The sequence below is a fragment of the Artemia sp. Qi Xiang Cuo genome, chromosome 4, assembly GCF_049724085.1.
Source record: "Artemia sp. Qi Xiang Cuo chromosome 4, ASM4972408v1, whole genome shotgun sequence".
Lineage (NCBI taxonomy): Eukaryota > Metazoa > Arthropoda > Branchiopoda > Anostraca > Artemiidae > Artemia > Artemia sp. Qi Xiang Cuo.
The window spans coordinates 56,529,231-56,552,369 of record NC_142797.1 but is presented as its reverse complement, the minus strand read 5'-3'; the positions used below and the strand labels follow the sequence as shown (position 1 = coordinate 56,552,369).

The window sequence follows — 23,139 nt, the reverse complement described above, 5'->3', positions numbered from 1 at the left end:
CACACACACACACACACACTATAGAACTGTAATAGAGAAAGAGAGTATAAAAATAATTCTTTCTCTGAATCGATTTCGTTTTTTTTACAGGGATGTTGGGGGGGGAGTGTTGGGGTTATCATACACAAACACACAAACACATAGTTATTACATTACCCTTTTTTCTTTAGATAAATTTGTACTAATCCTATTTAAGCAACAAAAGTATAATAAGAGGCTTGTGTTCAAATATACACATGAAAGAGAGAGAGAGATAGAGAGAGAGAGAGAGGATAAATTAAATTTCTCTTACGTTTTTGATAGATGAGCTGATCATAGCTTGTAGAGAGTCCACGTTCGTTATCAGGAGTTCTTTGTCATGGATCTCCTAGGACTAGGGATGGTCTCCACTATACTCAAAAGTGTATCTATAACCGTACAATCAACATAACCGGGAGACTGACTTTCATCTTTACCTTCCACTGAATGCATTTCTTGTGTCATGGATTTCCTAGGACTAGGAATGGTCTCAATCAGTCTCAATAAACTATCCATAACCGAACAATCGACATGTCCTGGTGACTGATTCTCGTCTTCATTTTTGCCATCGGTCTAGCGAAAAAAATAGCAAAATCAAATTATTTGTTACAAATATATATATATATATATATATATATATATATATATATATATATATATATATATATATATATATATATATATATATATATATATATATATATATATATATATATATATATATATATATATATATATATATATATATATATATATATATATATATTTATATATATATATATATTGTCTTTTCCATCCTGAGAAAAAAACCAGTCTCAGTTTTAATTTCTAAGTCATGGAACGCTAACAAACAATTGTTTCTTGTAGCTCAATTTTTTTTTCGTACAAGGATGGGAGGGGAGGGGGCTTATCATACACAAACACACAAACACATATTTATTACATTCCCCTATTTTCTTTAGATACAATTTTTACTAAACTTATTTAAAAAACAAATGTATAATAAGAGGCTTGTGTTCAAACATACTCAAGAAAGAGAGAGGATAAAGATATATTGAAGAAAACATTTGCATAAGTAAAGAAACAGTTCCTATGAGGTAATAAATAGGTGAACTTTACTATTAAATAACAAACAACTGTACTATAGTATTGCACAAGACCCAGGTATGCGTAATTAAGTCTTTAGGGGCTAGTAGCTCCAATAGTATGCCCCCCTATGGTTCTTGTGGAATCCAGTGGGCCCCCACTAATTTTTTTTATTTATTTTACATTTTTGGGGGGCTTTAGGCTGAGTTATTATAGTTATTATAGTTACTAAGACGCAAAGCTAAAGAAAATATTTTTCTTGCCTCTTTGAAATAAGAAGTCTATTTTAGTCCATTTTAAATCTGCATGGCTCCGTGTTATTTAAATGGAATTAAAAAAAAAGAGAAACCCTGAAGATATTTCAGACCGGAAAATCTTCTGAATTCCCCTTCCCTCCCCTAGTACAAAATTGACTCACTTTTTCTTCTCTGTCAATAATATATTATTAATTTTCTATGCTTTATTGACTTCGGTGGTTCTTAATGAATTTAAATTGGTCTACAAAAAAAAGTCCTCAAACAAAACGAACAGGACACTCTTCTCTTCAGAAAGAAAAGTCATTGACGTGGCATAAATTTTGCCTCAAATAACGAGAATTGTATTTTCATACTACTTCAAGAAAAGTTCATTGATATGCTTTAAGCTTTAACTCAAATGACTATAATTCCATTTTTAATATTAAAGCGAATAAAATAAAATAACTCTACTTTTCTTAAATAAAAATGCTTGGCTATTTCTTTTCCATAAGTAAAACGTGACTTTTCAATCCTTCCCTCCCCTCGTCTTAAAAAAATATCATTTCCTATTTCTTTTCCATACGTAAAATACGATATCTTATTTTTCATTTCTAGTGAAAGTAAATCTTTGAATTCCATAGCCTTCAAACGTATTACAATCGTTTTCATGCTACACCGCTAACATTCCTCAGGATTGGATGTTCAGTAGTATGCAGAGAACTACTGTGTTGTTTTGGAATTTTACTGAAGAAATGTTGCTTAAAGGTGAAACATAAAATGAGATTTGATGTTCATTCTAGTATATTCTTGGAATAATTTATTACGAAAATGGTATGAAGAACATATATATTTGTTTATAAATTATATAGCCCACTAGGTATTTACTTGATAATTCAATAGCTACGAAATTTATAAATATATGTTTTAATAAAACTATCTGTCTTCCACTTATATTCACTAATCATAATAAAAAAGAAAACTTACCTTTTCCATAGAATGACTATAGTCCAAATGTCTTTTCTCACACATAATTTATTCACTTAACTATTCTGCACCAGTCAAGTATCGTTAAACTAATGATAATATTATTATTGATTTCTTACATTATATGTACATTTCAGATGGCCATGGGTTTCCCCATAGTCTCGGCTTTATATCAAGAACGAATTAACCAATCACAATAGCTATTACTCAATAGAGATTTTTCCGAAAACCCTTCAAAACTTAAAAATCAGTTAAGTAACTAGGTTCTCCCCCAAAGTCTTCCCTTGTTGAGAAACTAATTAGGTTTTCCCAAAATCTTAAATTGTTCACAAACATTTTATGTAACTAAGGATTTTCTCAAGGTCTCTGTTGAAAAAAATTTCTGGGTTTTCCCCCGTGACCTTGAACTTTGGACTCAGGGATTACGTACTCCCTACCAAACGTGTATAGTGGCAAGCTAAATATAATGTCACTCCCTACTCTCGTGTATTCTTGTTAATCATCTGCGTTGTAACAAAATTATACTTGTGTTTAGAACCTTGATTCCCATTGTTAGGCAACGGGTGAGCTAACGTAATATTTTGGTGGGTCATGTGTAGGGCATGAGTCTTTCGGGTGTCTTCACTTTAGAGCCTTAGTTTTGAAAGAAAAAAAATTATGTAAATGACGCGACATTCAAATATATTTAAAGAGCCATAAAGATACATGCTAGTATTACAAAGACTTTATACAGTGTAAACCCCTGTAAAACAGCATGGTCATTCCCTATCTTAACCATTATACAAAGTCCGACCGAGATTTAAGTGGCCTGGAGAACATTTAAACAAGTATAAACATAAGCGACATCCGATTTTTTCACGGGTAGACAGGTCAGATTTCTCTTGAACGCAAAACTTGGCTTCGCCTTTGTAACACTAAGTTTTAAATAATAGAGTTTTAAAATCAATTTTTTCCAATACATATATAAAAATCGGTAATTAGTAGTGTAACGTTATTATTAGATGTTTTTAGGAATTACATGTAGGTTTCGAACTTGAGTTGGTTTCAAAGGGATTTAGGGAAATGTTTTGCGAAAATACGCGTTCCAGGGTAATATACACTTGACCCTTGATGGCAGATTAAATGGGAGGATCTGTTTGTACGCGCCTAGGATGTAGTAGCCAAAAATCACCAAGCCCTGGTCTTACTGTCATATTATCTATATACAGTGGTGAAAACCTGTAAAAGGCCTGGATTTCGTACAATATCGTATAAAAAGTATAAAGTACACCTAAAAGTTGGGAACCAATGGCTTTGAAGTAAAAGTTGAATTCTAGTTATGCAAAATCTACAGTAATATTGGATTCTAAAAACCTTAAAACGCTCGCCAAAGACCTGACTAGGCTAGCAAAATCATCTTAATAACAAATAAAGAATAATAAAGATTCTGATATTACCTAAAGAGAAAAAATAAGCCAAAACTAAAAAGAAAGTAAAAATTAGAGAAGATAGAAAATAATAAAACGAAAATTAAGTATTCCTCAATATAAACAAAAAAATTCTCAAGTACTTATTCCAATTACTTGAATACCGAGAAGCGTTAATTTAATAAAGAAACTGTAGGTGATTGGGGGCAAAACGTGTTCAAAATTTAGGGGGGGACAAATGTAAGACTATCAAAGGCTCACCCAATGTAAGACTCACCCAACCCTTTTTGGAATTTTGTACTTCCTCTTCGAGTTTTATCGGTAATAATTGCTTGGACCGATGGCGTGAATAACCGTTCCTCAACCAGTCTATGAACGTTTCTTCATCAGCTGCAAAAAAAAAGACATTTCGTTTTTAAAAGAGTATTATCAATATTAACCAAAGTGATGCTGACCTAATTTCTTTCACCACATAAGTTTAAACTCTGCTTCTGTTCTGTTCTGGAGCGTAAAGCTGGGAAGCATTTCACAGTTTACCTTTAACATCTTACTGGTTAAAACTCTTAGTTCGATATTTATTATCCCCTATTTGAATGGTCCCGCTTCCGGTAGTCTTAGTACTTTTTCTTTGTTCAGCACTAGCAGGGCACTGATACACCGTAAAGGCGTTGAAATGGGTAAGCAAACAAAGATTTTACAACTATGACTTTACTTTCTTCGCCCCGGCAAGGAGTATACAAGGAGCACACACTTTTCCTTGAGAGTGTGCTTGTTCTTATGAATTAACAGGTTATTTATGTTTTACGTGTTTACAAAAGTTAAAGAAAAATCTTAGAAATCGCGGTATTCAGATAGGAATAGATTTAAGACGGATCCAAAGAGAAAAAATGTTTCTATTCTGATGTCCATGGTGCTTCAATAAAAAGTGGCCTAATCATACTATCCAGGAATAGAATGGTAGACATATTGAGATAGTTAGTTTATCCTTTATAGGTGAAGGATGATAGACTTCAAAGAGTTTCTTTTCAACTCATAGTTAAAAATTATGTAAATTAAACATAAGAATGTATACGGTTTTCGCAACTAGGGTTTTACTTCCTTCGCCCTAGGAGAAAATGCATTAATTGGCCATTGTCTATCCGTTTTATGGCCCATTTGCTTGAAGTTCCAAAATGAAATATATTCTTAATGTTGTCCCATTCGAAAATAATTGCTTAGAAATGCTTAATCGCTACCATCGTAATTTTTTTTATAGGACAAGTTTTGTAGCAGAAAATTTTATGCAAAAAAAAATTATCTTTTCTCGTACCTATCGAGTGATTTTTACAATTATTTTTTATTTTATTAAGCATAAAGTAAAAAATGTCAATTTACTGACAGAAAATTAGCGGCACGATAAGACTCCACCCAGGCATTGCTTGGCTTATTCTGTGGGTTTTAGACTTTTATTTTATTTTCAAATAAGATTAAACGGATTTGATAAAAGCGGGATTCCTTTGTCAGTAGGGCTTAGACATCAGTTTCAAATGAGTAAAGGCGATTCTTACCGACTTGGTGGGTGAGGACCTCAACGAGGTTTGAGACTCCCAGGAGGTAGTCCTCACCTCGTAGAATCATTTTCACAACACTTCGGTCCAATTTTTCGCCGCATATTCGCATTAGCTTCAGATGCCCAGTTATCTGCATTTTATCGATCTTGTTGGCGATGGCTTTTTTGGTGACCAACTACTGTAAGTAAAAATATATTTTTTATGATTTGCAGATATCTGATATAAAACAGAAATTATTGAATATTTGTGATAATTTATTTTATTTACTCACGTGAATTCATGAACATTATCAAAAAGAATTCAAATTTTAAAAGCTTCATTATTTCATGATTTAAGAAGTAAACGGCAGTACGGTTTAATGATTTATAAATAATATTTGAAGATTTCTGAATAGGAAAAAATGGGCTGTGCATTTAATCCCCCAGAAAATACCTTCTCATTAGAGGTGGGGCATGGCAATCTTTTGGTGGGTCATGGGCAGGACGTGCACCCTTCGGCTGACTCTCCCATGGGTAAAAATAATACCTTCCCCGTAGAGTTGGTGCTTTGCATTATTTTATATTCATGACTCCACCCCTTAGAGGTGGAGTCATGGGTTGGACGTGAACCCTTCGACTGACTGCTTTAGATCCTTAATTTTGAAAAAAACAAAAGTGTATTACGCAGCAGCGTACCTACAGTATTTTTATTGGGGAGGGAGGTAAGAGGGGGTGCTGTTCAAGTAGGTGATATTCAAGCAGTAGGGAAGAAAAGTAACTATTTAACAAACACGCTTCTTGCTGAATTTATAAATATTGCACAATACATAATAAACAATAAACCCACATTAAACAATCTTAAATGTAAGTGCTGGTGCTTGGCTTGCATTTTCTCGTAATTTTGAATAGATTTTGACTCTGTAAGATTCAATGTGTTGTACAAAACTTTTAATATACATGATTTATTGGAATATTACTTATCATTTTTATTAAATCGATTTGTTTGTGGGTTTGCTGATTTATTTTGATAAAAAGCATTGATATCAGTGGGCCTCTTAAAGCCGAAACAAAAATCATAGGCAGCCGCAATTGCGTTGTCTAAGTAAAGACACTGGATAACTCAAAGTATTACCACAGATTGTGTAAAATTATTTAGTGACATATTCCCCATATTTAAATAGAGACCATATTTCAAATTTGAAAGTATTCAAATAATAAAGTTAGAATTATTAACTTATCCATTGAGCATTGTTTGAGAAAGAATATCAAGAAAATCTGAACAATTTTTGGCATCACTGCAGCACAAACCTTAAATTAATTAAAAATTTCCAGGGATGCTAATTGGAACGCAAAATTGACCCTATAATTTGAAAATTAGCTTCCCCTTTGTATCTTTGTTTTAAAAAACTGAATTCTATAAAAATTACACAAAAGTTTTTCTTGGGTAAATCAGGGTATGGGGGGTACTCAGTTCCGGAGGGAGGTTAAACTGAATATCGTTTTTATGTCTATAATTCCCAACAAGAGCAAAGCTCGGTCTTCTAAAGCTCCACGATAAAACTGATAACAATAGAAAAGAAGAATGTACTGTTACTGCTTATACATGCACACAAATTTCTAAGTTTTGAGAAAAATGAACATTTTGCTTAAATGCAGGATGGTGATGAAGAGATAAAGGTCCCACAAATAGTGCTAGCGTTGTGTGAAATACAACTAATTTCAATTATAATTTTTAGCACATATATGTCAATTCCTTTTTAGAGCCGGTTAAAACAAACATCTAGAAAAGCGAAAATAGCAAGAATTCCACCCCCTCCCCTCAACGATGCCACTGGTATGATTTCAGATTTAAATGTATTTAAAGAAAAAAAATGATTAATTTTACCAAACCTATATTAAAAAGAGAACTTTAAACAAAAAAATTAAAACAGTCCAAAGTTTGTTGATCTTATGATGGAAAGCCAATATTGTCTTGGTCGTTATTTAAAGATTATGGATGTGTGTCGTTTCAAAGTGCCTTTTTAAGTAACCAAACAGACTGGAGGGCAACTAGCCCCCTTTTCCTGGCCTCACCCCAAATATATCGAAATGAAACTCTGAGATTGCCCTCTGGATCATCACAATCGATACCTCTCCCATCATCCTTTGGAAGATTAATTCAAAACGCTGTACATTCGGAAAAAAAATCCTGCAACTTTGTTCGGATTCAGTTGAAGTTAGTTTTAACCACAACGGCATTTAATGGTATTTCGTGTTCTTTGTTATTTTGAAAGATTTTAAGATTACTTACTCTCATGCGAACACAGACATCTGTCTCTGCCATCTCCGTTACTTCCTTCACCGTATCGCCAAAACTATAAGGTGCAATAAACTTGAACAAAAGAGACCATACTGTTTTGACAAATGTATCTTTGTTCATCTGCAACAGAAAATCGATAAAATTAGAAAAAAAAAATTAAAACTGACAAACAAAAAGGAAAAAATAACACTGAGATAAGATGTAGGCAATTGTTGATCTCTTACATTGTGACGAAGCCACAGCTGTAACTTGCAACCAGGGGCTTAGCTCCAGCATTTTTACTGAAGAAGGGCAAGAAGGGTCCCTATTCGGACAAACAATAGACCAGGGCTCTACAATAGTTTTTCCTTCAAATTATTGGGACGGCAACTGCCCCTATCAGCCCCAAAACGATGCCCTTGCTTGGAAAAAAAGCAAAGATTTGTACATCCACCGATTTATAAATATATAAATCATTTTATACTTTATAAATAATTTATAATTGTGTGTGGGAGCTGGAACCCAAAGCCTCTTCTCCTACACACTCCCTTCATTAGAATATTAGTGATTTCTTATTATATTCAATGTTCTGAATGATATTTTGTTTTAAATTTTATTTCTTCAGAGAGAGAAGGGGCAATTCTTTATGGCATCAGTGGCTGCCATAGTAAATATGATCAAATATTTGAATAGAACAAGCTATTAATATAAATATTTTCTATTCACAACCTGCGGAAAATAATAACATAGACTTACCATTTATTTTTGTTGGAAATCACTCGCTCAATCCATGGAATTAATTTTTTCCTCAATTAATGTACTTAGTGAATATGAATATGATATGAGCTTGTTCAAAATATGAAGGATGAATTGTTGAAAATTCGGTGTTTTTATAAGGCATAAGAGATATTGTATTCTAGGAAGTATTTCAGTGCTAATTGCTAAACATCTAAATGTGACCTAGTTTGTCCATATTCTCTAGGGAGTGTTTTCTGCTATTCATGAACTGTTTTAGCGAATAGTGGAAATATACTATTCTTTGATTTAAGGGGAAAATGCAAGTTTTTGATAAGCTGAGTAGGGAAAGAAAATGGAAAAATTGTTAAAAAAAGAAAAAAAAAGAAGGTAGGATGGTACATAGGATGCAAAGTGGTTACAGCTTCTCTTCATAAGGTTATACAATTGGATTTGCGCCAAAAACAATTATTATATTCGGAAGAAACCTAAAAAATAGGCATGGAGTGGTAGGATCACTTGAATCATAGGTCATGTTTGTGAATATTTCAATATTTACCAATTGGAATATAAAAAATACAAGATATAACAGAGAAAAAAGACAATCAAAAGTTTTTAGGTGGGGCTGGGAGGATCCAAGGGTGTTATTCCCTTGTCAATTATTCAAATCATGGTTGCAGCAGTAGCTGCAACCTAGCAAAGAGCGAATCAAATCCCATAGTAACCAAAAGTTGAAAAAAAGTGTTTTGAAAACAACTGCCTAGTGAAAAAAATTGTCATCTAACGCTGACTCAGGAATAGTAATTTTTATTTCGGTTTTTCTTGAAGGTAAAAGTTTATTGCAAAAAGAAATTTATGGCAATTAAACCCTTCGAAAATGGCGTCAGATAAAATAAAAAGTGTACCATTGGAATCAGCAAGGTCGAAAACCTTGTACAGGGAAATTACAATCCCCCTCCTTGAACAACAAGGAAAATCACTTTTTGTATCGGTACCACTGATCTGTCTCCCGTTTTTTTTTTCTACTCTTTTTCAACAAGCCTAGCATGCTACCAAAACATCACAGAAAGAAGCTTAATCGCTCGTTTTAAACCTATTACTCATATCTACGTGCTTTTTATCAATTTTACAATCAAAAAGTGCCATATAGCACTAAAAACGGCACTTTTGGTACCACTTCTTAAGTGGAAGAGTTCCGAAGCATAAAACGGTACCATTGCAATATATATATGGTCCAAAGCCCCTAACTGGAGGTTTATTATACCCCTCACATATAGTACCCCTCCAGATCCTCTTAGTAAGTTTCATAAATCAACTACTCATCTTAAAAGTGAAAGATTATTGCGAAAAAAATTTACTAAAACTAAAAACTTTTCAACTGAAAATCTACCAAAAACTAAGTTTGAATGACCAACAGTTTTGAATTGAATCTTTAAACTTCACTCTGCGAAGAAGCCTGTGTGCTAGTTTTAACGGCTGTAATTGAGGGGAAAGGACGTTCAAGCAACACTCTGTGCTTCTATCTTGTGCATCTATCTTCTATCTGATACTTACAGGGAATGCTTATGGGGATATTGAACTAAATCATAAAACACTGTAATTATGCATGTTGTCAAAAGAACATATCCAAAATATTTCAAGAACTTCTTAGGGTATGAAGTTGAAAATTTAATGAAATTGCCAGGAGGGTGCTGAACAAAATTGAATGACACTGTGGACAGAAAAGCCATAAAAACGGCGCATTTTTAATTCTGAGGAGCGGCTAAGAATATGACGTTGACATTTCCAGGGGATGTTTGTGGTAATATTAAAATAAATACAAAATACCCCCAAGTGTATCTTGGTTGTCACAATGGCATATATATGCAATAACTCGGGAGCGGCTAATTTTAGAAAGTAGGAACTTTCAAGCTTCAGGGGGATAATGAACTGAGTCATTAGATCCTAGCCTATATGCACTCAGGTAATCAAAAGGCTATCTATGAAATATCTCAGGAACTTCTATGGGTATTGAGTTGAATTGTTAATGGAATGGGTGGGGGGATTCTGAACAAAATCAAAAGATAGTATGGGCATCGAGGGCAAAAAATGGTACATTTCTGATATTTCAAGAACGGCAAAGAGTAAAAGGCTAAAATTTTCACGAAAAGTCACGAGGGTTGTTAAGGTAAATTAAAGACACTAAGTGCATCCTTGTTGTCAAAATGACATTTTTATAATTCCTCAGGAAAGACTAAGCACATTAAGTTAAAAGCTTCAGGGAAAGATTCGTGGGATATTCAACTGAATTCAAAAATATATGCATCCAGGTTGTCAAAATGGCGTATTTGCAATATTTCAGGAACAGCTAAGGTATTAAGTTGAAACTTTCTGGATGTGTTGAATGGGGGGTTCAACTAAATTAAAAGACACTCTGTGCATACAGGTTGTCAAAAGGGGGTTCCTGCAATATCTCAGGTATAGCTAGGGGTATAAATTAACGGCTTAAGGGACACAGCTGAAGCTTTGAGTAGAGTAGATTTTAAATTTTGACTCGGGGAACCGTAGGGAGCTCATCAGGAATAAAAAATGTCTGGAAATTGTTGTTGCATTGATTCTTAGTGTAACAAAAATTCCTTTTACAAAAAACAAAAACAAATGTCAATTGAAAACGAACAGAAATTAGTTAAAAAAAACTAGCTCCACAAGAGAAGCTTTCCAAAGAAAAGTAAAGAGCTACATTTAACAAAAGACATTCAGAGATAAAATAATCCTTAAAGCTTAAACTAAACATAAGTCACTATAAACAAATAAATAAAACCCAAATCGAACAGACATTGCAATATATAATCAGACCATACCTAAAACGAACAAAATATCACAAACAAAAGTAGAGTTAATGCCCTAAGCTTTCTAAAGGCCAGAATGTTATTCGCGCTTTACTAAAAACAAAACACATTTCAAACCTTTCCTCTTTTTAACATTGATAAATCAGAAATTGCTGAGTCCCTAAGGAATTAATATCCATATATATTAAACTGTCAACATGTATTCATAAGTACTTTTCAGTTATCATGGTTATTATGGTGTTGTTTTTTTTTCAAGTCATGACAAATAAAAAACTATTTTCAGTAAGGTGCTAATGATGATTTGATCTTGAACTGCAGAGAGGGCAGAGAATTCCTTAGTAGACATCATATTTAGGGTACGTAACAGTGGTATAGTACTTCTCTAGTACCTCTTCTCTGAACAGATCCATCATCCATCTTGGAGCAATAGATCGAGCTCAGTGAATAACACGATGCCAAACCACAGTCGAATTCTAGAAAAGCCGATTAGTTACAAAGTGTATAGAAAAAATATATAAGCTACACTTAAGAAAAATATTTTCAAGTACAGAACCTTATAGCTGGTTGAACAAATCGCTGCAGAAGAATGGCAAATAAATTCTAACTCTTCCTGAGAATGAACTTTGAGATCTTTGATTGTATTTACCGAGCTTAAGGAGTTGACACTAGCGCTGTATGAATAAGCTTATGCATGAATTCAGCTGTTACATGGAAATTTGTTTAATCGTAAGCACCTAGACTCACGGTTTAATTGATAGGAAGTTGTTTTATTTGGTAAGTTCTGCAGGTAGTTGATAAGCTGTACTTACAACAGCAGGATTATGCTCACACCAATATAAAACTACACCAATGTTACTTAGAAGCGGCACAATATTGCCAATAATGTGATACACCTTAATAAATTAATTGTGATATTGTTCATATGTGATATTGTGATCATTTGTGATATTGTTCATAAGTTCAATTGTGATATTGTTGTGATATTGTTATTAAATAAATTAATTAATAAATTAATTAATTGTCGAGTTAACTGAATTTGATCAAGACGTTTATTTAGTAATGTATTCTTACTGGTTCAAATTCATAGGTTAAAAAATTTTGTAGCTGTGTGTTGAAATGTTACTTAATTGTGGGTGCCGCAGTTAGTGTGTTCTGTACAATTGCGTCGGTTAGTGTCTATTATTAAATGTATTTCTGTGGAAACTTACGGTTCTATTAGTTTTTGCCCTGCTAAAATATTAGCTTTTGAATTTTTCGAAAGTTTAAATAACCATGATCAAGCAGTTTTTAGAAGTAATCAGTGACATGATCAGGATCATGTCATCAGGGTTTTACATAAGGGGATTACTGTCATCAGTAATCAGGATCAGGGTTTTACATAAGGGGACGGCTAAACCACTGTGGGGAGACAATACAACTACTTAAAATTACAATCTTTAGTTATTATATGATTAAAAGTACATGTTTGTGCGCTAGTGTTCAGGTCTTAAGGAGGGGTGGGATAGATCCTCCCGAGCTCTCCGTAGCTATGCCACTTGTAGTGACTTCCGCAAATCACGATTTTCCTGCTCAATTTTCAAATTCTTGTAGTTTAGATGTAACCTTTGCGTAAAAAGTCCTTAATCATAATCAAGAATTTTTGGGAAAAACACGCTTAATAACAAATCCTAATCTATTGGAAAATTGTCAAGCCGACTTTCTAAAAGCTCTGTTTTTTGGCTACTTAGGAACTTATTCAGAAGTTTGCTTCATAGAACATTTTTAAAAATTTCCAAAATTAACTGTTTGGCGTGGTAAAATTTGCAGCGCGTTTTCCGATGAAATTTGAATTACAAAGAGCTGTAAGGAGATAACTGCAATGCAAATGATTATTTTTCATGTATTTCAGGGTATTTGGAGCAGGGATTACTTGTGACAAACCCTACGTTACTTCGCAAGAACTATTTATTTAGTATAGACAGCAAGCTTGACCTTCTCAGTATATTACCAACTGATTTTTTATATCTGTTTTCTGAAAGTGGTCTCGGATACTGTTCAAACGCACCATGTCCGGTGCTAATCAGATCAAATCGATTACTTAGAATTAGACGACTTCTTACATTCCTTGACCGGACCGAAACACATACGAATTTTCCAAACATTTTTCGTATTTGTAAAGTTATTACTTTCCTAATAATAATCATTCACTGGAATGCATGTATATACTTTGGAGTAAGTAATGCAATAGGATTTGGCAGTGATGAGTGGGTAGTTAAAGATTTAGTAGCTGAGAATAAAACGCTTAGCAGTCAATACATTTATGCATTCTTTTGGTCAACTTTGACCCTCACCACCATTGGCGAAACCCCACCGCCGGAACTAGAAATTGAATATATTTTTACAATTGTTGATCTAATGATTGGAGTGCTTATTTTTGCTACTATTGTTGGAAATATTGGAAGCATGATTACAAATATGAACGCTGCGAGAACTGAATTCCAGAATAAAATGGACGGAATTAAACAGTATATGGAGTTTCGAAAAGTGTCGAAAGAGCTGGAAGATAGGGTTATAAAATGGTTTGACTACTTGTGGTCAAATAAGCAAAGTTTGAATGAAGAAGAAATTCTTGGAACTCTGCCAGATAAGCTGAAAGCAGAAATAGCTATTCACGTTCATCTTGATACCTTGAAAAAAGTGAAAATTTTTCAAGACTGTGAGCCCGGTTTACTAACAGAACTGGTCTTGAAGCTGAAGGTAATTTAATATTCTAAATTTTCAATCTGATTTTCAATATCTTACAGACTACAAATTTCAGATTCATAAAAATTAAAAATCTTAGATTTTTCAAATTTGAAAAAGCATAATAGTGTATATATTTTACCAAAGAACTTTAAAGGCGGGGAAGGGAATTAGACTTAAGACCTCCATCTAGTAATTTCATTTTAATTTATAAATAAATAAGGTAAAACCACATTCACTCCCTCTTAAGTAAGTTTTGAGTTTTATCTCCCAGGAATAATACATTTTGTTCTAAAAATAGATAACAAAGGAATCATAAGATCAGATTTACCAACTTTGACAATGTATCTAGTTTTATGAATAAGTGTATTTAAAATTTTCCATTGAAAATTTTATCGCTTTATTTTTTCTTTTTCTCTGTTCTTGCGTTTATCTGTTTTGTTGTTTGTATTTTCTATCAGTATAAAGGGCAGACTAGGATTATCGCTCCATGATGTTGGCTATTGCTATATGGGTTTTACATTGGGCTTAAATCTGTTTGTATTCTTATGAATTATCAAAGTGAACACAATTAGCCGAAAATTTGGGTAAAAAACAAAAGCAAAAAAAAAAAAAATACCAGAGGAGGGCAATATGTCTTCGGCTTGTGGTTGTTATTAAATAAATAAAAAAAAAAATTTCCAACTGAAAGTAAGGAATAACATTAAAACTTAAAACGAACATAAATTATCAAGGATATCTTTTAAAAGATTTTTTCTTTCATTCCTTTCAGTCATTTTATAATTGCTCAACTTGTGACTTTTATTTTCATAAAAAATAGTTTTGACCTCTTTGGCCGTTTTGTTACTATGCCTTGCAAAATTATTCCACAAATATCGCTAATTTAAGTTACGTGGGAGAATCTTTCCATGGAGAAATTGCTCTTGGGGGAAGAGAATTTTCCATTGAGGGGGAGCTGGATTTACCAACATTATATAAAAAAGATCAGCAATTAAATAAAAAACAAGTTTTCTCAACTGAAAGTAAGAAGCAACATTAAAGCTTAAAAAGAACAGAAACTATTACGTATATGAGATGTGTTGCCTCTCCTCAATATATCGGTTTTACGCTAAAGTTTCCTTTTTAACTTTTAAAAGATGTTATTATTCTAATTAAACAGCCTTTGTGTTTCAGGAGTCATTCTAAAGCAACTGGAACAAAATTAAACTTAGGTTATTATAAGGCTATTATTATTTAAAAAAAGTAAAATTAATATACAAATTCCATTTTAATTATTCATGTACGGTGAGCCATATTCAAAACCTTTATCAATTCAAAAACGTTCAGAAATTCAAATTAAAAAAAAAATGTTTTTAACTTTAAGTAAGGAGCGATATTAAATCTTAAAACGAACAGAAATTATTCCATATATGAAACGGGCTGTTCCCTCCTTAACGCCCTGCTCTTTACGTTTAAGTTTTTTATTGTTTTATAAAGTAGAGTTGTGAGAAAGGGTCAAACATTAGCTTAAAGAGTGGGGCGTTGAGGAGGGGACAACCCCTTTCATATACGGAATAATTTCTGTTCGTTTTAAGTTTTAATGTTACTCCTTATTTTCAGTTAGAAAAAACTTTTTTTTTTATTTAATCTCAATCTAATATCGAAAAAACATCAAAATATTATCTTGTTTTTCTTTACCGTCTTATTTTTCGTTACTATTGTTACAGCCATATTTTTTTACTGTTTACTATTTCAAAGTTGTATTTACTTTTGAATTTCACGTACGACTTCAATTTCGTGAATTTCTGGGTACTTCTTACTCAAATCACCGAAGTTTTTTTAATTATTAATTAAAAAAAAAATGTTGCCACTAAATAAGTTTTTCAAAGAAAAGTAAAGAACTTCATTAAAAACAAAATGAGAAAAATAAAATCAAATAATCTACCAAGCGTGAAACTACCACAAATCAGCATCGATAAATAAATGAAACCTAAAACGAACAGAAATTACAATAAATAACCGAGTCAAACCCAAAACGGCAGAAATTAACATGAGCAGGTCTCAAAACTCCTATGCCTTCCCAAGTCCAGAACATGATTTGCTCTTTACTGAAAAAAATATATATGTTTTCACTTTTATAGCTTTAATAAATCAAATAATATTAACATTTTAATTAATAAATATCAGTATGTGTATATTAAACTGACAATGCACATTCATAAAATAGCACATTCACAAAAATATTTTTTTTTAATAATCATATTTTCTTCTTATCTATAAGATTAATCTTTCCGGTTTAATAAAAAAAATTATTTTTCTGGGCAAACCAGAAAAAAAAATTGTTTTTATTTCACAAAACAAAGTTCTTTTGACTTTAGTCAATTGTAACTTTGATCTTAAAATTTAGGAAATCATAAACGTCAGTAAAAGTTAGCACAAAATACATTGCAAATTAAATCTTATACACCAAATTTTACATCAAACTAATTTTATTACAGCTATGTTACAGCTATTATTACAGCTATATTATTCTTACAGCTATGAATATATCAACAAAAATTTCTGCATCAAAATTGATGGTGAACCTCTTAGCGCATTTAAAAGGAATTAAAAAGCATACAATTTGATCAATTTGACGAAAAGAAAACTGATCTTATGTCACAAAACAGAAACAGAATCTTTAGAAGTTTTTATTTCACAAAACAAAGTTCTTTTGACTTTAGTCAATTGTAACTTTGATCTTAAAATTTAGGAAATCATAAACGTCAGTAAAAGTTAGCACAAAATACATTGCAAATTAAATCTTATACACCAAATTTTACATCAAACTAATTTTATTACAGCTATGTTACAGCTATTATTACAGCTATATTATTCTTACAGCTATGAATATATCAACAAAAATTTGTGCATCAAAATTGATGGTGAACCTCTTAGCGCATTTAAAAGGAATTAAAAAGCATACAATTTGATCAATTTGACGAAAAGAAAACAGAATCTTATGTCACAAAACATGATAAAACTATAGAATTAAATGTTTTAATGTATGATATTTGGTAGGCTATTCTAAATAAGAGCATATCTTTCTTTAAAATTTTGGATTTAATTTTATGATGGAGTTTATTATCACTTATAAAAACCAGGTCCAGCAATTTTTTTGGGATGAGTTATCATAACTAACAATTGGGGTATTTAAACAAAGAATAAATTACTAGTGAACTATCAATTAATTAATTTGACAAACAACACACTAGCGATGATTTTAAATTATTCATCCCATGCGCTGATTCGATTAAAGGAAAGATGCTGTGCCACACGATGTGCAATGCTACTGAAGTCTTTTTTTTACTTTTTTTTCGAAGTCGTAGCCCATTGAATTTTGGAATACGAACTTAATTTTTTTTTCTTGGTTAAAATATCACTGTAGCCCTATTTTATGTATTTACGGTATTAGGCAATTTCAGTAAATTCAAGGCCATATCCAGGGGAGGTTAGGGGATTTGACCCCCCCCCCCATAGAAAAAAATGTTTGTCTGACTTGTAAAAAACGTAACAAAATGAATATAAACAAGTTCTATAAGTGTTTTTTAGATTTTTTATTGTACCCCCCACTCCTCCCGAAAAAATATTTTGTACCCCCTCTCCCCCCAAAAAATTTAATAAAAAAAATAAATCCTGGATACGGCCCTGGTAGAACTATTTCTTAAATGACCTCCAAAACCCTTCATTGGACCCTCCCATAAGAGGTCTGTATACCGTATTTGGGAAAAACTGCTGTATGATGATTGGTCTTTGTTTAAAGTTCAAAAGAGCAGGAATTGCCCTTAGAAGGGCAAATTGTCAATCCTTTTAAATCCCACCCTAAACTCTAAAAATATTCTTTAATTTCAACCTTAACAATTCAAAATAAAAACCTAGTCTCTAATTCCAAATTTTAATAATGTTTGTTTCGAATTTGAGATCATGTGTACTAATACAAGAGCCATAGGATTTCATTAAAATGTGAATTTAGTGTTGCTTTTACAGAATACATAATAGGTGTGCCCTTGTTAATTTATTCTTGCTTAAAGTTTGAATCAAAAGAGTATAAGAGTATAAAAAGTTTGAATCAAATAGTTCTATCAAAGAGTATAAAAGTGCACAAAATTTGCACTTTACTGAAAAAAAACAAATGTTTTTACTTTTATAACTCTAATAAATCAAATAATATTAACATTTTAATTACTAAATTTCAGTATATGTATATTAAACTGACAATGCACATTCATTTTATTTTTCAGTAAAGTGCAAATTTTGTTCTGGGCTTGGGAAGGCATAGGGGTTTTGCGCCTAACTTACGTTAATTTCTTCTTATTTTGAGTTTGACTTGGTTAATTATTGTAATTTCTGTTTGTTTTGGGTTTCATTTATTTATCGATGCTGTTTTGCGGTAGTTTCACACTTGCTAAATTATTTGATTTTATTTTTGCTCATTTTTTGTTAAATGGAGTTCTTTACTTTTCTTTGAAAAACTTATTTTGTGGAAAAAGTTTTTTTTTACTAATCTATATTCGTTTTATATTTGCATAGTCTTTTCAGGAAAAAAGAAAATAATACTTTAAATCTTTTCGTTTTTTAAGACTTTATAGTTTGGCCTGCTATTTGCTTGCTGGAGAAAATTTTTCAGCAATTTTTACCAACATACACCCTTTTAAAAATCTGGACACAAATTTTACTGTTTAATTTAGTTTCATGCCTCCTCTAGTTGACCTGAAATGGAAAACTTGATACTATTCGCAAAAAAATCTGTTTACTTTCTTTGATAGCTTGGATATACTTACGCTATTTTGATTTGGTTAAATTTTAAGAGCAGAAGTAGCCCTGAAAGTTTGAACATAATACCCTTAGTTGTTCTTGGGATACTGCTGAGATGCCTTATTGGGATTTAGCATTATCACAGTGCAATTTGAATTAATCTTTAGGCAACATTTAGTTTTTAAACATAATGGGCAAATGGGAGGGTGGGCGTGGGAGGGTGGGAGTGGAAGGGGGATTAGCTGCCCTCCAATCACTTTCGACTATTAAAAAGGGCATCAGCCCTTTCTATTTTCAATTGAATAAGGCCTTTTCGAAGTTCCCACGACAACTCCTTTGATACGAAGTGTCCTGGTCTAAACAACAACAACAACAAAAAATAATACATTATACCCACATCGATCTTTACTATAAAAAAGTCAAGCCTTCCTATAGCTTTTTACTATTAAAAAGGGCACTAGGCCTTTCGATTTCCAATAAAAGAGCCCTTTTTGGAAACGACAACGCTTTCTATAAAAGTAGAGAGGTATCATGAGTTCCGGGACGAACATAATTAATGCTTGTTCTTATGGTTTTTGTCACTGAGAATGAAAAAAACAGGATTTTTCTCACTTTGATGTATTTTCATGGTTTATTGATTCTAATGGGGTCAATGACACCTCTTTCAAGGTCGATTTATTTGTTGTTTCCATGTGTATTGTCTCCGGAGCGAAGTTTGCACATGCGCATTGACGGTGGGGGGGGGGGGGAGATGTATTGATCCATGAAGGGGAGAGACTTTCCGAGAAATTGATTGCGTAATTGAAGGGGGGAGAATTTCCGAGAAATTGATTGCGTAATCGACTAGGACAAGTGAATTTCCGAGAACTTGATTGCGTAATCGAAGGGGAAGTTGATTTCTGAGAAAATGATTGCTTAATCGAAGGGGAAGTGGATTTCCGAGAAATTGATAGCGTAATCAAAGGGGAGAGGATTTCCAAGAAATTGATTGCGTAATCGAAGGGGAGAGGATTTCCGAGAAATTGATTTGCATAATCGAGGGGAATCACTGATTCACGAAATGGGAATTAAGAAACAAATATGGCTTCTTTGATGTTAGGTCCGAGGGATAAACGGTCTTTAGGTCAGAGAGATAAATTAATATTCTATTTTTAAATATGGCTTCTTTGATCTTTAGTGTCAGGAATTAGAAATGACATCACTTGTTATCTTGGAATTATGCGGGAGTCTAATGAGATCGAAAAATCCTTTTTTAAATACGGCTTCTCTGATCTTTAAGTCAGAGAGATAAATTAATATTCTATCGAAACCATAATAGTGTAGCTAGGAACATCTTAGAGATGAAGAGATTAACGCGGGAAAGGGTTTTCTAGGAATTTCAAATGTGACAGCGCAGGGATGCCAAAACAAAAGGAACACGCAGAAATTACTTTTAGGGGATTATTTGGGCGAAACCGTTTGAGACATTTTTGAAGATGATTTGGGCGAAACCGTTTGATGCATTTTAGAAGATGATTTTAGAAGATGATTTAGAAGATGATTTTAGGGTGAAACTCTGTGGTAGTTATAATACACAAGTTCCATTTGAACAGCGTTGTGAGGTCCCTTACCCCAACAACCCCCCTACCCCAACCCCAAAAGGCCCCCCACCCCCAACCCCAATAGGCCCCCGGGCCCCCAATTGCCCCCGAGCCTCAAAAGGCCCCCGGCCCACCAAATGCCCCCAAGCCCCCCAAATGTCCCCCGGACCCCCAAATACCCCCCAGACCCCCAAATGCCCCCCAGGCCCCCAAAGGCCCCCCGGCCCCCCCAAAGAGCCCCCGGAGCCCCCAAAGAGCCCCCACCCCCCCAACTTTATTGCCCCATCTTTTTATTAATACTTTTTTATTTGCGCATTTGAGACACAGAAGGGCCCCATCCCCCCAACTTTTGGCTCCCCATCCCACCATTAGTGTTTTGTTGTGTTTTGACCTTATCACACTTACATTCTCTTGATTTTTCAAAGTTCATTTTGAATTTTTTTCTTTGAAATACAAGAGTTGGAATATTTCAGTATTGTTTTGTATTGGTTTACCTTGTCACAGTTAAATTATCTTGATTTTTCAAATTTTATTTCGTTGAAATGCAAGAATTGGAATATTTCAGTAGTGTTTTGTCATGGTTTACCATAACACAATTACATTATCTTAACTTTTCAAAGTTCATCTTGGACTTCGTTCATTGAACTGCAAGAGTTGGATTATTTCAGTAGTGTTTTGTCGTGGTTTACCTTGTCACACTTACATTATCTTAATTTTTCAAAGTTCATTTTGAATTTCTTTCATTGAAATGCAAGAGTTGGATTATTTCAGTAGTGTTTTGTAGTGTTTTAACTTGTCACATTTACATTCTCTTTATTTTTCAAAGTTCATTTTGTATTTATTTCATTGAAATGCAAGAGTTTGAATATTTCAGTAGTATTATGTTGTAGTTTACCTTGTCACAGTTTCATTCTCTTGATTTTTCAAAGTATATTTTGAATTTCTTTTATTGAAATGCAATAGCGGGATTATTTCAGTAGTGTTTTGTCGTGGTTTACCTTGTCACAGTTACATTCTCTTAATTTTTCAAAGTTCATTTTGAGATTCTATCGATGAAATGCAAGAGTTGGAATATTTCAGTAGTGTCTTGATGTGCTTTACCTTGTCACAGTTACATTCTCATGATTTTTCAAAATTTATTTTGGATTTCTTTCATTGAAATGCAAGAGTTGGAATATTTCAGTAGTGTTTTGTTGTGCTTTACCATGTCACAGTTACATTCTAATTATTTTTCAAAGTTCATTTTGAATTTCTTTAGTGAAATGCAAGAGTTGGAATATTTCAGTAGTGTTTGTCGTGGTTTACCATGTCATAGTTACATTCTCTTGATTTTTCAAAGTTCATTTTGAATTTCTTTCGCGCAATGCAAGAGATGGAATATTTCAGTAGTGTTTTGTCGTGGTTTACCTTGTCACAGTTACATTTTCTTTATTTTTCAAAGTTCATTTTGGATTTCTTTCCTTGAAATGTAAGAGTTTGAATATTTCAGTAGTGTTTTGTCATCGTATACCTTGTCACAGTTAGATTTTCATAATTTTTCAAAGTTCATTTTGAATTTCTTTCATTGAAATGCAAAAGTTGGATTATTTCAGTAGTGTTTTGTTGTGGTTTACCATATCACAATTACATTCTCTTGATTTTTCAAAGTTCATTTTGGATTTCTTTCATTGAAATGCAAGAGTTGGAATATTTCAGTAGTGTTTTGTTGTGGTTTACCTTGTCTGAGACACATTCTCTTGATTTTTCAAAGTTCATTTTGAATTCCTTTCATTGAAATTCAAGACTTTGAATATTTCAATAGTTTCTCATAGTGATTTAGCTTTTCACAGTTAAATTATCTACATTTTTCAAAGTTCATTTTGAATTTCTATTATTGAAATGCAAGAGTTGGAATATTTCAGTAGTGTTTTGATGTGCTTTACCTTGTCATAGTTACATTCTCATGATTTTTCAAAATTTATTTTGGATTTCTTTCGTTGAAATGCAAGAGTTGGAATATTTCAGTAGTGTTTTGTTATGGTTTACCTTGTCAAAGTTGCATTCTCATGATTTTTCAAAGTTCATTTTGAATTTCTTTAGTGAAATGCAAAAGTTGGAATATTTCAGTAGTGTTTTGTCGTGGTTTACCATGTCACAGTTACATTCTCTTGATGTTTCAAAGATCATTTTGAATTTCTATCGTGAAATGCAAGAGTTGGAATATTTCAGTAGTGTTTTGTCGTGGTTTACCTTGTCACAGTTACATTCTCTTGATTTTTAAAAGTTAATTTTGGATTTCTTTCATTGAAATACAAGAGTTGGAATATTTCAGTAGTATTTTGTCGTGGTTTACCTTGTCACAGCTACATTCTCTTGATTTTTCAAAGTTCATTTTGTATTTCTTTCCTTGAAATGCAAGAGTTGGAATATTTCAGTAGTGTTTTGTCGTGGTTTACCTTGTCATAGTTACATTCTCTTGATTTTTCAAAGTTACATTGTCTTTATTTCTTTCAAGGAAATGCAAGAGTGGGTATGTTTAAATAATCGATCTTCATGGTTTACTTTGTCAAACTTACATTCTCTTTATTTCTAAATGATAATTTTGGTTGACTTTTATTAAAATGGAACAGATGGAATGTGTAAGTTGAGTTTTCTTGTTTTTTATCCGGTCACGGTTACATTCTTTTGATTTTTCAAAGTACCTTTTGAATTTCTTTCATTGAAATGCAAGAGTTGGAATATTTCAGTAGTGTTTTGTTGTGCTTTACCTTGTCACAGTTACATTCTCTTGATTTTTCAAACTTCATTTTGAATTTCTGTCGTTGAAATGCAAGAGTTGGAATATTTCAATAGTGTTTTGTCGTGGTTTACCCTGTCACAGTTACATTCTCTTGATTTCTAAAAGTTAATTTTTGAATTTCTTTAATTGAAATGCACGACTTGGAATATTTCAGTAGCGTTTTGTCGTGGTTTACCTTGTCACAGTT

At 32.7% G+C, this 23,139-nt stretch overlaps 1 protein-coding gene across 1 annotated transcript in view; it reads left to right on the top strand.

Moving 5' to 3' along the window:
• Nucleotides 1-23,139, top strand: part of CngA (Cyclic nucleotide-gated ion channel subunit A) — a 76,817-nt gene that overhangs the window by 22,580 nt on the left and 31,098 nt on the right. The window contains exon 3 of the mRNA XM_089087593.1: nucleotides 12,988-13,835. Coding sequence (XP_088943719.1) covers nucleotides 12,988-13,835 — 848 coding nt within the window. The remainder of the gene's footprint in view (nucleotides 1-12,987; nucleotides 13,836-23,139) is intronic.